The following is a 15,139-nucleotide window of genomic DNA, read 5'->3' as shown; positions in this document are numbered from 1 at the left end:
ATGAACATCGATCTGTTTTCCATATATAGATTGTAAATTTGAATGTGCACATATAATTTATTTTTAAAGGCTCATGCAGCCGCTGTTTCTGAGATGTATTTTTTGTTTTTTTCTCATGTGTATCATTTTAGCTGGTGTTTTCTGTTGGAGGAAACGGCCAAATGCACTGTGTAATTCCTCTCTTTTAACAGATGTCAAAGCGATTTGTTTTTTATTGTCACATGGATGAGGTTTTGAACATTATTGAACAAGTTAAACACTGAATGTGGGTCTGATTGCATGAGTTGTGTGCTTTTTGGTTGAGTCTTTGTCTTTGTTTATATCCAGGCGTCTGTTTAGAAGCAGGTTTTACACACTTTAGCCAGTTCAGATGGGAGTTTATATTCAATTCTACTGTGTTGTTTTTGAGTTTTAATGTACATTTTATGGAGTTGCTGCATTAATGTAATAAATGTTTTGAATTCAGTTCATGTGTCAGTCTGTTTACCAGTGTGGGGAAAGTGATGCATTATATCAAATATATTCAGTTGGGTTGGATGTTAATTCTGTAGCATTTCCTCCATAAATCAGGAGGTGATACAGTCGATTAGTGTAATGGTGAATTCATTTTCAAAAAACAATCTTGTACTATTTTGAGGAAAACCGCAATGAAATATAATTCTTAAACTAAATCTCTATCAAAAACACAATAGTTGCATTTATTACAATGTGTGAGCCACTAGTTCAAAGTGCATTGTGTCAATCAACACTTCAGTAAACTGTTGAACTTGTTAGACTAGTGATGTTAGCTAATTAACTAGTAATTAACTAGTAAGTGATTAGTGTTTTGCTGTGCATATAAGACACATTCATATTTCATTCATTTACAATATTTTTTTTTGGAAGGCAAAGATTGCATATCACAATAATATTTTCAGTGCACTTCTGGTCAAATGAGGATGTTCAACACTTTATATTCAGTGTGATAGCAGTGCATGACTGATATCAGGACTGTCTGTTCTCCCTCTGCTTAATTAATAGGTAACCTTGAAATCCATACAATTTAACTGCAATCTGATTACACTTCCTTAATAATGTAATGTAGTCTAAATTCAAGAATTTAAGCTTTTGTAATCTGATTGTTTAATCCAGATTTCATGTAGTTCATTACTGCTAAAAACTGTCAAAACTTCATGCCGTTGTGGGAATATTTGATTTGAGAATGAGAGAGTAAATCAAATGAATACGGTTGTCAGTGCTGTTTTAGAGTGACAACCACATTATAACTGAAATGTATCCTGTACATTGTCAGGACTCAAAAGCATATTCTCAGTAAATCTGTGTGTGAACGTTGATTGCCACTCTGTACTGTTCATCAACGTACCTGTTGACTGGTTGAACCTTTCTTTTAGAATTTGAATGCTGTTTTTGTAGACCTGGTGTGCGTCAATCAGGTTCTGAGTCTCCCTGTCCCAGTAATCTGCTCCCTCATTCTGTCTTATCCACTCTGTCTTTGGCACGGCTTTCATGGTGTTGCTGTCAAAGTACATGAACTGCCCATTATCAACCAGACCAACCGTAGTGAACTCTGGGAAGTTAATGTCTCTAGTCACAGCAGTGTAGAAGTACTGCTGAGAGTGTGTTGCTGTGGAGAGAGATGGTACAAACATGAAGCATCAAACTCATGATTTGCCTATATTGTTGCTCAGCGGATGAAAAACACAAAATAAAAAAGTCTAGATTTTCAAAAGTCGAATTTAATAGAAATAAAGTTAATTACAAAATGAAATATCCTGATGACATAAGAAAACACCACATATATGAGGAAGCTTTGTTAAATGCAGCAGTCTTGTGTGTATCGGCATTTATGACAAAAGTGACACTCAGACTTCATGTATAATTTTGTCACAGCCAGTAAAATAAGAAAATGGTTTCACTTTCTAAAATGTATTTATTCAGAGTTTCCTGAATGGCATACAACAATATTTAAATGGGACAATTGACAATTTACATATTATTCTTAATTAATAGTAAACTGTAGTGGGTTCATAAAGCACTTCGTCATCAGTCTCTGGGTAGAAAAACTTTACACAGGTCAGTAATGAAACTGATCTGAATCAAATACAGCACGTTAGAGTATGTTTAAAATATATTTTGGACACAAACCAACAACAATCTAAGAAGCAACACACACACACACACATGTATATGTGTATATATATACATATATTCAATTACAATTTGAACGGATGCTTATTAGGGCATTATAATATACACATATAGTTATACTTTAAATCATTATTTATTTAAAGCACATTCACTGACCAGTTAAAATGTTTGGAACTGCGTAGTGTATATATATATATCTAAGACCCTATTTAGGAGTAAATATCTGACAGAATACATCCTGTAACATATAAATGCAAAACTATCATATTAAAATAATCTACTCACCCGCGTAGGAAAGATGAATCCCACAGAGCAAAAGTGCAACGGTCTGCATGTTTGCGTTTGTCTGGGAGTTATTCTTCAGTAACAAATACTTTAAGACAATCCGTTGTAGAGAAATTACTTCTTCGCCCTAAACGGCTCAATAGTCGCAAATGTTCTGGTGAAATATTCCTGCGCGAACGCCTAAATAGGCTCTCACAATTCCAACCAATAGAAAAAGGTCCTCACAATTCAAACCATTAGACAATCTGGACATGTTCATCATCACAAGTTACTAGGTGTAATTTCCTGTACTGGGTTGATAACAGAAAGTGAAGACAAAATAGCCAATGACCAATAGATTTCTGTCTGACAGATGCTGCTGTTGAATACAATCTTGTCTTTTATTTTTGTCCAATTTAAAATAATTTCACATGGGGCACATTGTTTATTATTGAAATCAGTATTTACATCATTAAACGTTCAAAAATCAACTTGTACCTTGTCCGATTTAATTGAATGCAGCAATTTACATAAGAATGATATTATGATTTAAACAGAAATGTGTCTGTTCTAAGCCCCATTCAATGTGTGTGTTTCTGCAGTAAAAAACTAAAACCACTAAACTTTTGAGTACCTCCCAACTGTCCCCACAATTAAAAGTGCCCAATAAAGGGACTAAATGAGGTTTAGGGTGTATAAAATAGTGTTCGCTCTACAGTAAATAGAAACAATAGAATTCAATGGATGTTCCAATGGAATGTAACTTGTGTTAGAGTACTGATGAGCTGCAGCACTGTTTTATTATTATTTATTTAATTAATTAATTTGCAAGAATAATAAGCATAACACTTATGGCAAGTGTGGAGCCAATCTTCAAAATCTTGTTTAAAGTCATGTCAGTAACTTGTTTAAAATAATGCAAGCAGATTTTACACAGCTGTAAGGTTTATAAGGTGCAAAATAACTACTGCACACATATTAAAAAATAAAACCATATAAATTAAAGTGTTTCTGTGAATTATATACTGCCATTTACAAATCCATAGTTTAGCATTAGCCTCTCAGGTTCACTTTTAAGATTTATTGTATATTACATTTGTATTGTAACATTAACCCGACTACACAGTGACCTGTGAGGCAATGCAATAAGATTCAATATATTCAAGCAGATGGAAATTAAATGAATAGTTAGAACTTTTTTGTTTTGTTTTTGTCATTACTCAGGTTATTTTTGTATCCATTGGCAGCTTAGATTGGTTAAAACAACACATAACAATAGGATGGGACCTATAGCAGCATGGCTCTCACGTCATAAGGGTCACTTATTGGTTAACCAACACTTATGTCTTGTCAAACACTATCTTACTGGTAAATGTTTTTTGTTTAGTTTTTTTAGGTGTTGGATACCTAAGCAACCAAACAGATATCAAGAATTAATGATTGGCTCATGAAACTCATGCATGATGGTTTTATTTGAGTGTTCTAGTTGAGGGGTGCATTGCTGGCAGTTGATTAGTAATAGATACACTGTTCTGGAGGTCATTTTGTGCAATGTGCATCACTGTTTTCGAATGCTATGTAAAAACGCTTATATATGAATCCATTTTAGTGTATCAGTAAATCTGACAAAGTGTAATTGTTACAGTGTGTAATTTTTGCACAACTAGCACCATCAAACAGAATTGCAAAAATAAACTGTTTTCAAACAGCTTTCCCTCTGTTGATCGAACAAACAGATAATCCAGCTCCCAACTCATGCCATTGGTTGAGTTAATGATGTTGTGTCAAGCTGGAGAGGCTGCTCAAACAATTTTCATCATATAGTTGTTCTGCATTTTATGCTGGGATAGGATCAAATATATTTATTCAGGTAACAAAACAAACACATTATTTGTATAGGGCACAGGGGAAGGCCTTACTTATCTGATTAGACATCATTCATTGCAAATAAAACATATTAATCATATTCCTCTCATTTCAGATTTTATTTCTTCCTTTTTTCTTGTTTGTCTCATTAAGATATTAAGTATTGAAGACCACACAATTAAAACAGTAACATTATTATTCAAATGTAGGACACTATAGCATTTTTGGCATGTTTACTAATAAAATAGGAAAAATGCAATCAGATTGATATTTTTGAATTCTGAAAGCAGACCATGTTTCGTTTAAGGCTAAATTAAATGTACTGTACATGCTAAATATTCAATGAGAAATTATGTAACTGTTTCCTGATGGGCGGTCTTTTCAAACTGCAGGTACTTCAGCCACTTATTGCAATAAAAATACGTTGTGTCAATTTGCACCCCTGTGTAAATAGCATCTGCCACACAGTGCAGCTATTTGCACCCCAATAATTTGGTGGAAGCACAGAAATATATAACAAACTAGACAGTAGGTTTCGCTGCAGTGGTGTGGGGTGTAAGGACGGTGTGGAGGTAGTCTTGTCATAGCAACCCCAGTTCGAATCCGCCTTTTGTCCCAGTCTTTCCCCCATCCGATTTCCTGTTTATGCTATTAATATTTCCTTCAAAACCACTTAAAATAATTGTTTAAAATTAATATAAAGGTTGATTCTGCATCGATTGGGTATAGATTGCATCACTGTATTACTAACATTTTAGTAACCATGTTTTTGGCAGAAGCCGTAGTTTTAATGCAATTAACTATGGTGTTAGTAGTATGGTAGTAACCATGGTTTATTATGTGGTTACTGCAAATTTACAACAAGATACCATAGTGAAACTAGGGTTACTGTAGTAAAAACAAGGTTATTTATTTTCTAAGGTTAGGTTTAGAGGTATATGTTGATGTAGTGTGTCTGTGGGACACTAAATAAACACAATATACACACTGCACTGATGCCTATTCTGCATGTTAGTATTTAAATAAGGATGCAAATAGTATCTGACACAATGTGCACCAGGGTGCAATTAGTATCACCATTATTTGCATCAGGGTTAGGGTGCACTTAATATCTGCCTCTATTTGCACTGGGGGTGCAAAAGGCATATGCCATAAAAATATTTTGACAGATACATTTGAAAAAGCAGGAAGTGGATTCAAGGCCATATTGTACTGCAATATTACAGTATTTTTTGTATTATGAGTTGCCCTTCAAAAAAAGTATGTAACAAACTTGATAATAACCTACGAAGGGTTGCGGGGAGAGCAGGAGCCTATCACAGCTGTCTCTGGCTGAAGGTAGGTACAAGCAAACAGAGTGCATTTAGGTGTAGAAATGAAAGAAATCAGCAAAAGTCAGATAAACTTGAGGCAATAAAAACATTAACGTGTTTTGACAGAAATTTCTACAACAGAAAAAATGCACGTCTATGTATGTGACACATTTAAAGCTTTGGTCTTGTCTAACGTTGAATAGAACAGAAATATTAGGAAATACCAAGTTAACAAGAAGATGTGAGTAACTAATTCACTACCAGTCACACCCAATGAAATTGCAGAAATAATTACCCAGGCTTCTTTAACAAACTCCTCATTGGTTTCTGCATCAGGCTGGGTGGGACACTAAAACAACCAGAGCAATGTTTTGATATCACAGTAGAGCCACAGTGTTTAAACTTGTCATGGAAATGTACAAATTACTTTAATTAGAGTTGACTCTGCACATTAAGATTTGATAGGTAAAAGTATTTTAACATAAATAAATACACACATAACTTTTAAAATCAGTTTGTAAATATAATACATCACTACTGCATTGTGAACAACTGATAATATAGACAATAACACAAGACACACAGTACTTCAATACAGAGCTCCAAAGTTTAAAGTGAATTATGCATTACAGACATTTCAGCATTAAAAATGGGTTGACTGTATTTATGCAGAATAAAAGTATTTTATTACAAATACTAAAATAGCCTAAAAAACCTTCATTTTATACTAGCCAGGATTTGTTAATTACTAAGAAACAGATCAGGTAAGTAAACACTTTTCAGTTTAACACCAGCTAATTTGCATTTTGTCTGACTTTTTTGGGCAAATCCTTCAGCTTTTGTTTTAAGCTCAGCTGTTCAAACTTCACTTGCATCCTAGAACGTAAAACAACAACAAGAAACACATCATGGACATTGAAAAGCATAATGCGGAAGCTACAATGGTCAAACAGTTTTGGGCATCTATTGTTACCACATTAGCAGAGCAAATATTTCCCTGTCCTTAGTTGCACTCTGTTCCGAGAAATCACGTGACATCGTGACAAGGATATAAGTTGAGGCGGGAACAGTCTGACCCCTTCTGGCAGCATTTCCATAGTTTAAAGAGTTTGGAATAATATAATTTAAACTCAGAGCGCCACCTAGTGGAGAGACTAATACTAAAGAAGCAAAAATACATTTATCACAGATATGCATTAGTCTAGTGCTATAGTGTGTATTCTGAGAGGTAACTGGACCTTACGATGTCATAGTAGTCATTTTCAACTGAGTATTACGTTTTCAAAAGGCACAAAGATGGTCCTGAACCATCTGAAATTTGTACACAATTAGCGTGTGCGCCGTAAACAATGAAAATGAAATGCTGCAGCTGCATTCATGTTTTGGGTATTGATGGGAAGTCCAATTATTTTCCGCAAATCGGTTCTTTTGGACGGTTCGTTTCAATGAACCATCTGATTCATCCGTTAATTTACGTCATCGCGTAATGACGTCACTGCTAATACGCCGGCGTTGTAGAAAACACGCACAAACACATTCAATAAAGCCATAGGTAAGGCTATATTGCTGATTATATTTAATTAGTTATAATAATAAGGGTGTTTATTATTATCATCAGTGTTTCATTCAGTGAACTTACAATACAATCCTACATTAAAGATTTGCACCTAAAGCACCCAATACTGACACTGATATACAAACGTACGTTCTACACATGTTTAAAGCATACAAAGTGATTAAACTATTCTTAATTAAATCACCCTTTATTTTACAGAAACCATGATCCAGCTCATCTCAATTCAGATATAATCTGCATGCACAATAGTAACATTTGTTTACATGTCTAGACCGAAACTGCTGTCCTCGGATCAGTGTACAGTGTGCACTTTAATTATTGTCACTTTATACCTGTCTGCTACCTCAATAACTGCTATGTGCATAGAACTATCTCATAGTATGTTGTGTTTACGTTTGGCATTTTTAGAAACTGTCATCTTTTGCACTACTGTGTACTGGTCAGTGCTGCACTGTCTCTCACTGTGTCTATTGTCCTGTTCATTGTTATTATACTGTCCCATACTTTTTGCACACGTTTGCACGTGCACTTTATATAGGTATAGTATATATAGGTATATATATATATATATATAGGTATTTTATTTAGTTGTGTAGTCTCATGTGGTTCTGTGTTTGTCCTATGTTGTTTTTATGTAGCACCATGGTCCTGGAGGAACGTTGTCTTGTTGTCCTCCTGTACTAACTGTATATGGTTGAAACGACAATAAATAAACCACTTGACATGACTACTGTAGGTAGATTTCAGTACATACAGTAATGTATTTAAGCACTTCATGGCCTAAAAATACTGTTCAAATTAGTTTAAAGGAATGGTTCATCCATAAAAATAAGAATACCTACATAATTTACTCTCATGACGTTTCAAACGCATATGCTGTTCATTTTTGTGTGGAACATAAAATAAGTCGCTGATTTTCATACAATGGCAGTTCATTATGACAACATCTTTTAATCTTGATAAAGGATATAGAAGCAGTCCATACGACTCATCTGAAACTGATCCAATTCTCGTGGTCAACTCACTGATTCAGTTTGATCTCAAGTGGTTCTCAAGTTAACAGCTCACTGAAGGGGAAGATTATCAGTGAATAACGATTTAAATGTAGGTCTGTTCCCCACACAAAGTTATCATGTTACTTCAGAAGACCTGGAAATATAGCACATAAGTCAAATTGACTACTTTTATGGTGCTTTGATGGTGCTGTATTTATGGAGATATATGACAATATTTCATATGAATTGTAATTTTTTTGAAGAGTGGTGTGAAGAAGAATCTTCCAAATTTGTATCTTCTTTTCCAAACATAACAGTATACAGGTTTGGAACAACATGAGGGTGTGTACATAATGACAACATTTTCATTTTGCGGCTAACTATACCTTTAAACCCTTGTCTACACCAACCATTTCCAACACTGCATCCACATGTTTCAATAGTGTTTTGCACACAGCAAGCTAATTGATGATAACTCAATTTTAATTTCAATTTTGTTAACCAGATCCAACTGGAACGTTCTGTAGTTCTTCCCTGAACCCATCTAAAGGCTGTGAACAAACCTAAATGTGTCCATGATCCCAGGACTGGACTGGGTGGAGAAATTGTCCCAGGATTTTACATGGCAACTGGCCCAACTGTTGAAAATGACGTTGGTACCGTTTTGTGGTCCGTTCTGCATCAGCGGCGGCTCATTGTTGCTTAACCAATGTGAGCTGCTCTCACTGACTCCGCCCAAAGTTCCATCTACCTGAAAGCTGATTGGTCCAAAGTGTCCGCACAAGGAATTCATGAAAACACTCGCGCGTAACTGTGAAACACTGGGCCTACGTAACATTATATTTTGTGAGTGTCAGATTCCAAAACGTATGATCACAGTAGTTTGCAGTTACAACATTTGCATTGTTTGTGAGAGTACGGATCAAATAATTACCAACCGGTAGGTCTGCAGACACGATTGTTTTTACAAATGTTCATTTACGAGCAAGAACTGTTCCATATGAGCACGAATCACCACATTTTCGACTGGTTTATTCAACAGACATGACGTCTATTTCTACAGCTGCTCAGTTACGAGCACAAATTCTTGCGTACAAGTACGAATCAAGACAGAGTTTTGCCTGAAGCCGACTCCCCTTAGCGTGCACGCGCACAGTACCGCCGAGCTTCCACTAGATGGCAGTAAAATGTGGGAAATTCGTCTTCATTCAAGCCATCCGAAATTTCAGATGATATGTTATACATTTTCCAGTAGATGTCAGCACAGACTCTCAAATGTAATTCATAGAATTTCAAACGTCATTGACCTACATCCTTATGGAAACAGTTATCTGTGTTTCTACACAGCTCGTGAAACAAGTCGATTCTAGTCTCTTTTGTCTGCTATTTGAACGTTAAATCACTAGCCTACTGTAGATTTAACACTAAGGATTTTGGGCATTGGATGCCCAAAAAGTCATAAAAATAGGTATGGTCCATTGACACAAGCAGCACTGTATGTCCCATAACACATTTTATTTTATTGACTTAAACACTTATATTATTCAGGGGGGTGTTATCTAGGTAGGACACGTTTTACACCTCTGCCTGGATTCTACCTCCCTCATTATTCTGCATGGTTGGCCAAAAAGTCACAAAAATAGGATTGTTGCACTGTCACAAGAAGCACTCTATGTCTCATAACACTTTTGGTTCTACTGACTTAAACACTTATATTATTCAGGGGGGTATTATCTAGGCAGGGCAATTTTTACACCTCTACATGGATTCTACCTCATTTTTCTGCAGGGATGCTCAAAAAGTCATAAAAATATGCAACATTTTCACAAGAAGCACTCTAACTAAGTCCTTTATTGTTTTTTCTTTTCATTTTCTTTGTTCTATAGTTATTCATTATCTTCAGCAATGTTCAACTGTTCAGTCTCTTCTGCTTTTGCCAAGTAAAAACCAGAACATTTATCAAAACAAAACAAACATTTATAAATGACTTATCAGTACATAAAATACAAATCTACTGTCAAAACAAAAGGTGTATAAAATACAAATCAGTAAAAAAAGCTTCAGTAACACTCCAGCCCACCATGTTAGGTGTAAAACATTATTAGTGGGGAGTGTCAGCTACATTTTAAATGAAGTCCCACTCAAAGTCCATCCGTCTTTTTAAAAGATTTGATACCTTTGGACTGACAGTTACAGTTTTCTTCTGCACAATTTTTCCAGTTTTTTTAGACACCACTTTTCCCCATGCAGCCTTGGTCCCCTTTTCCGGATTTATTTCAATAAAGCGTCTGAAAAATAAGAGGGGAAGATTTTCAGTGAACAATGATTTAAAACTTTTATGATTTTGATGTTCAAAAATGTCCTCACCAATATTGTATAATTTCTGAAGACTTGGAATACACCACACAGGTCAAACGGGACATTTATGGTGCCTTTTTGTTCTTTATGGAGCTTGTCAGTGAATGCCCCCTTGTGTAAATTATCTATAAAAAGTCTGATGTTGTGTTCATGGAAGAAAGCAGTACAGGGTCTGAGCAACATGAGGGTGAGTACATTTTAAAGTACGTTTTTTTTTGGGTGGAACACAACGATATTTTAATATGATGATGATGAATTGTGATGTCTGGTTGTCAATACAATGCAATGAATGAAAACCAAAATATTAATCTCCAAAAAGGATTTAAAAGCATCTTAAAGATAGTCCTTTTTCACCAATCTTGACATCAGCATTTTCCCTGATGATCATGGTTTCACTACCTAGCACTCTGAGCGTGTGTCATATACGTGTAATCAGGACTGAAATCATCATTGTGCCTAGAGACTGCAATGGCAAGTTGTACAGTGTGTTACATTTTGGTCTGTTCTCAACTTTTACCTTTGAAGGAATTCCAGTGTGGATGCTGCTTCCTCTTGGTACTCCAAATTAAATATGTAATACAATGAAAACAATGCAGCAAGTCCAGTTAAAAAAGTCGGCTGCACACCCTCGCAGATTATTCGGCCTTCCAGGCTGATCATCCATCGTTTCATCCATTGTCCCAGAATATCACCTGGACCTTAAAGGAATGGATAGATAGATGAATGTGTACACTATGTTCTCATGACAGCCGGGTGTATAAAAACAGTGAGAAAATTATGCCAGCCCTAACAATGTCACACAATGTCATGTCTTCCAAGATAACAGAACCCACAATATTTCTGCAAAGAAAATAACTGAACACACCCCCAGTGAAGGGCTAGCCCTTTGAGTGTCAGATCACATGGTGTTTTCACCCAAAATGAAAATTGTCATCATTTGCTCACCCTTGTGTTGCTCCAAATCTGCTTTACTTTATTTCTTCAGTGGACCAGAAATGGAAATGTAGGCAGAATATTAGGGACTGACAGCATCAGTTACCATTCACTTTCCTTGAATCTTTTTTCAAAATAATATTGAATGATAACTGACAGAGCCAGTCCCTAGAAAGAAGGTTATATGTGTTTGTAACAACATGCCTGTGAGTACATGATGACAATTGAACACAGACAATTCAAAAGACTGAGAGCTTTCTTATAGTGAAACTAAATGCAGACATATCTAATGTGATATACTTGCCAAGCAGGATAAAACGAGCAGTCACAGGCAGGTTACCCGTCTTCTCAAAGTCAGCAAGAGTGGCAGACATCTATTTGTAAAGATAACAATTTTTGAAAAAAGAAAAAAAATTGCTGCTGCTAATATTGTACCGAGGCAATAGGCCTGTTATATATAAATTATAATTGTCTCATCATTTACTCACCTTTATGTTCATTTAAACACATATACCACAAAATATGACATTTTGATGGAGATGTAATGTCTGTTTGTCCATACAGTGCACAAGAAGAGAATGAGGACCAAAATCTCAAACACCAAAATGGACATAAATTGAGGATAAAAGTAATTCATACGAGTCAAGTGGTTTAACCAGCCTTCTGAAGTGATTCAACTGGTTTTGGGTGAGAACAGACCAAACACTTTCGACTGTACATCTTGCCATTGCAGTCTCAAGGCACACTAATGAATTCAAGCTCAAGTACACTTCCTAGCACTTGCTGCATATGCAGAGCACTAGGAATTGTGAACAAGCTTGAATTCATGTTTGCCAAGGAGACTGACGATTTCTAGCTGTACAATGAAAATAAGTTACATTGGTCTGTTCTCACCCAAAACCATTTGGATTGCTTTAGAAGACATTAATTAAATTACTGGAGTCTTATGCATTACCTTAATGGTGCCTTTATGTCCTTTTTGCAGCTTGAATGTTGGTTCCCATTCACTTGCATTGTATGGACAAACAGACATAATTTCTAAATTAAAATATCATCTTTTGTGTTCCACAGAAGAAAGTCAAATGATTTTGAGAGCATAAGGGTGAGTAAATGATGAGAGAACTATCATTTTTAGGTGAACCATTTTATACAGATATTCATACTAAGAACAAACACAATGAATATGAAGACAAACTTACATTTTCTTGAAGAATTAGTCCTTCTTGCTTCTCTACGAAGTGAGCCATTAGGAGTTGAACTACGTGGTGTGATGAAATCAATAGCTTCATCTTTGGAAAGGATGGATTTAACTTCTGAGTTTAATTTCAACAGAGGCATCCGTCTCCTCTGAAGGAAGATCAGGCTGGAACCATGTGCAACCATACGTGTCAGTAGGTCCTCTTTTAACACCATTACCTGATGACTGGTGTTGTCGGAAGCTGGTGGTCCGACTAAGATTCTCTATTCTCGTCTTTATCTGGGCCAAAAGTGAGCTGTAACCCTCCCCTACAATTCGGCCAACATGAAGCTAATCCGCAAAGCTCTGGGGATACTGATGGACAATCACTTTACAATTGACAAGAATTGAGCACGTGTTGGGGCTGGCTGACCATTTGCCATGTTGCTGGTGGTGAAGGTCTCTTCCCAGAGGAGATAGCAGACTGAATTTCTGCAGGCATGTGCTGCCATGGTACCTGGAAAGCATCTGTCCATGATTTCTTACTTTGGGATATAGATGGCCGATTGTCTTCAAGACTGCTTGATTATCTGTCAGTAGAGACCGACAACATATTAGAAGAGCATGTCAGTGGTGAGGAGCTCCCTGGTAAGGAAGGAGTGTGCTGCTGCATGATGGTGAGATCCAAAGTAACAGTTTCTGTCTCTAAGTCACACAAAAATTATTGAAAAGGCAGCTAAAATCCACTTATGATAGATCTGTAGACACACAACTTGATATATACAGAATGTATACAATTCCATGCATTGCTACAATGGCCAGTTTTGCACAAATTCAGACATCAAAAATGTCACATAACAGTCCAATATTTAAAAAATATGTAAGTGAATTATATCTAAAACTATTCACACTGTTCATGTTACTACTTGAATGAGTGAGCATGCAAACAAACAAATTCTGTTGAATGAAATTGAGTGAAAAATACTAAGCCATGATGAATTGGAAATTATTAGGAATCATCTCGACATCCCAAACATGCACTTATACCTCTTTAGTCATTCAGAAATGTATGAAATGTATATTCTTGCTTTTGAGAGTAAAACTAGAGGAAATGTGAGATTATAATTACCCATTTTAAAAGCATTGAGAAGTTTCCAGAGTTTTATAGTTGCTAGTATGTCACTGATGTCGTGTTGTTGTCATCAGTATGTCACTGATGTCGTGTTGTTGTCGTGTTGTTGTCATCAGTATGTCACTGATGTCGTGTTGTTGTCGTGTTGTTGTCATCAGTATGTCACTGATGTCGTGTTGTTGTCATCAGTATGTCACTGATGTCGTGTTGTTGTCGTGTTGTTGTCATCAGTATGTCACTGATGTCGTGTTGTTGTCATCAGTATGTCACTGATGTCGTGTTGTTGTCGTGTTGTTGTCATCAGTATGTCACTGATGTCGTGTTGTTGTCGTGTTGTTGTCATCAGTATGTCACTGATGTCGTGTTGTTGTCGTGTTGTTGTCATCAGTATGTCACTGATGTCGTGTTGTTGTCATCAGTATGTCACTGATGTCGTGTTGTTGAACAAACTGAAGATCTTCTTTGGATTCCAATCCAGAGTTTATAAGTCTGTCAATCAAAAGCTGTGTTGTGTTTTCATCATTTGCCGGCAAAGCCCTGATGATGATTTCCCTCAATTCTCCAGCTAAGGAGGACATTGCTCTAAATTGAGACCAAAGAATGATGAAGAACTATTACAGATATATCAAACACTGTGTACTTTGACAAGGGATAATAAAGGTCATTCTGATTAACACAACAGTATCCATTAATGGTGTCAAGCAGTGAATACCCATGTCATGGATACTGCTAGTTTGGAAAAGTTGTGTGATGAAATACACTGCAGTATTGTGTATGACTGTCATCACAATCCTCCCCACAATGAGCCCCTCATCAGTTTTGCAAATGACAACAAACACATTTTTTTTGTATTTTGTGCCTTTTACAGTTGCCTCATGAGCAATCAAAGTATTTTCAGGTTGAAAATCATATCCTGATACAGATTCACTTATGGCATCATTGTAGTCACTCACCACAAACTCTGTTGCCTTTTCTGCTACAACAGCAGGAGCGAAAAGCTCACCAGCACGAAGAAATGCCTGCAGAAGCTGATGTCTTTCTGCGAGAGTTGAGCACAGATTTTTAAAGTTATGCAATTTTCTTACACTCTGTTTGAAAAACATGTGCTTGCTTTCTAATCTTAAAGTCCACAGACGGATGAGTGGTCCAAAACGAATAACGAGCTCTGGGTAGTGGCTAAGGTGTTTAGGCCTGAGACAGCGAGTAGGAAAAATGTGTTTCCTGAAATGTAGGTATTCATCAATCAAAATTCTCAAAAACCCTACCTGACCACTGGAAATGATTGATGTTCAAACAAGTTCAATAATTTCCCTTAATAGTAAAATTAGTTGCCAAACTTCATTCTCACCAGCCGATTCAATTTTGTCACCAATCAAC

The 15,139-nt window shown here is 36.1% G+C and overlaps 1 protein-coding gene across 3 annotated transcripts in view; it reads right to left on the bottom strand.

The window, feature by feature from the left end:
• Positions 1-15,139, bottom strand: part of LOC127650363 (major histocompatibility complex class I-related gene protein-like) — a 78,244-nt gene that overhangs the window by 26,684 nt on the left and 36,421 nt on the right. The window contains exons 1-2 of one of the 3 annotated variants that reach the window (XM_052135735.1): positions 2,434-2,603; positions 1,364-1,624 (exon numbers count right to left, since the gene is read on the bottom strand). The exons of the other annotated variants lie outside the window; for them this stretch is intronic. Coding sequence (XP_051991695.1) covers positions 1,364-1,624; positions 2,434-2,482 — 310 coding nt within the window. The 5' untranslated portion in view covers positions 2,483-2,603. Of the gene's footprint in view, positions 1-1,363; positions 1,625-2,433; positions 2,604-15,139 lie in introns of those variants that run through there. 3 annotated transcript variants of the gene reach the window in all.

Source organism: Xyrauchen texanus, chromosome 10 (assembly GCF_025860055.1).
Source record: "Xyrauchen texanus isolate HMW12.3.18 chromosome 10, RBS_HiC_50CHRs, whole genome shotgun sequence".
Classification (NCBI taxonomy): domain Eukaryota; kingdom Metazoa; phylum Chordata; class Actinopteri; order Cypriniformes; family Catostomidae; genus Xyrauchen; species Xyrauchen texanus.
This window is presented reverse-complemented; position numbering and strand designations above follow the sequence as displayed.